At 67.3% G+C, this 1,326-nt stretch overlaps 1 protein-coding gene across 1 annotated transcript in view; it reads left to right on the top strand.

The window, feature by feature from the left end:
• PPP2R1A (protein phosphatase 2, regulatory subunit A, alpha) overlaps positions 1-1,326 on the top strand; it is a 32,875-nt gene that overhangs the window by 20,266 nt on the left and 11,283 nt on the right. Inside the window, exons 5-7 of the mRNA XM_006897386.1 lie at positions 628-775; positions 864-1,019; positions 1,279-1,320. Coding sequence (XP_006897448.1) covers positions 628-775; positions 864-1,019; positions 1,279-1,320 — 346 coding nt within the window. The remainder of the gene's footprint in view (positions 1-627; positions 776-863; positions 1,020-1,278; positions 1,321-1,326) is intronic.

The following is a 1,326-nucleotide window of genomic DNA, read 5'->3' as shown; positions in this document are numbered from 1 at the left end:
CTCCCCCCTCCCCGGGCCCTCCCGGAGCCCACCTTTCCCTTTGTCCTCGAGGCTCTTAGGTGCTCACTCTCCCCTCTCAAGTGTGACACCGACCACACTGCAGAGTAGGTGCTGGGACAGCTGGGTGTGACCCCGGGTGGAAGAGAGCTGTCACAGTGGAGTATACAGACAGACAGACAGACACGTCCCCACACAGTGGCTGCCACCAGACAGGGTCTATGGGGCCGTGGGCAGTGCTGTGCTGGCCAGGGGAGCCCTTCCCTGGGGCTCTGCTGGAGGACCGTGCTGCACCAGGAAGGTCCGCCTCACCCCCGGTGGACGGGGTGGGGGGCAGCTCTGCGCTGTCTGCTGGGGCGCTGTGAGGTGGAAACAACTTGAGGGCAGCAGTTGGTCATTTTGGGGGGGGCTCGCATTCCCTGCAGGGCTCTGCAGATGGGCCTTCAAACGCCCCGCACCTACTGTGCTCTCCCAGCAGCCCTGTGGCTTCCAGGCCACTGTCCCTCAGAGGACCGTGGCTGAGCTGCCCACCTCTCTGGCTACAGTCACTGCCCATGCTGCTCCCTGACGCCCCCTCAAAGCCGGGGTCCCCCCAGGCTCGCCCCTCCTGACCTCCAGCCCCACCCCCAGGTACTTCCGGAACCTGTGCTCAGACGACACCCCCATGGTGCGGCGGGCCGCAGCCTCCAAGCTGGGGGAGTTCGCCAAGGTGCTGGAGCTGGACAATGTCAAGAGCGAGATCATCCCCATGTTCTCCAACCTGGCCTCAGACGAGCAGGTGGGCGCCCAGGTCCCCCCACACCCTGCACAGGGCGGACGGGCCAGGCCTGAGGGACCCAGTCCACTCACGGCCCTCCCTCCTCCAGGACTCGGTGCGGCTGCTGGCGGTGGAGGCGTGCGTGAACATCGCCCAGCTCCTGCCGCAGGAGGACCTGGAGGCGCTGGTGATGCCCACCCTGCGCCAGGCCGCAGAGGACAAGTCCTGGCGCGTCCGGTACATGGTGGCCGACAAGTTCACGGAGGTAGGTGAGGGGCCGACTTGGGGGGAGGGGGTGCCTGTGTCCCTGACCCAGGGCAGCCCGGGCGGAGGTCTCTGACCCAGGGCAGCCCGGGGGGAGGTGTGCCTCTGTGTCCCTGACAGAGGGCAGCCCTGGCAGAGGTGTGCCTGATGTCCCTGACCCAGGACAGCCTGGCGCAGGGGTCAGGGAATTCCCGACCTGCCTGGCCCACTCACGTTCCAGATCTTCTCACCCACTGCCGTCACCCCTCTCCCGCCTGCAGCTCCAGAAGGCCGTGGGGCCCGAGATCACCAAGACGGACCTGGTCCCC

The sequence above is a fragment of the Elephantulus edwardii genome, unplaced genomic scaffold (assembly GCF_000299155.1).
Source record: "Elephantulus edwardii isolate Elephantulus edwardi_28Jun2011 unplaced genomic scaffold, EleEdw1.0 scaffold00208, whole genome shotgun sequence".
Classification (NCBI taxonomy): domain Eukaryota; kingdom Metazoa; phylum Chordata; class Mammalia; order Macroscelidea; family Macroscelididae; genus Elephantulus; species Elephantulus edwardii.
The sequence above is the reverse complement of the archived record's forward strand: the minus strand, read 5'-3'. Positions and strand labels throughout refer to the sequence as shown.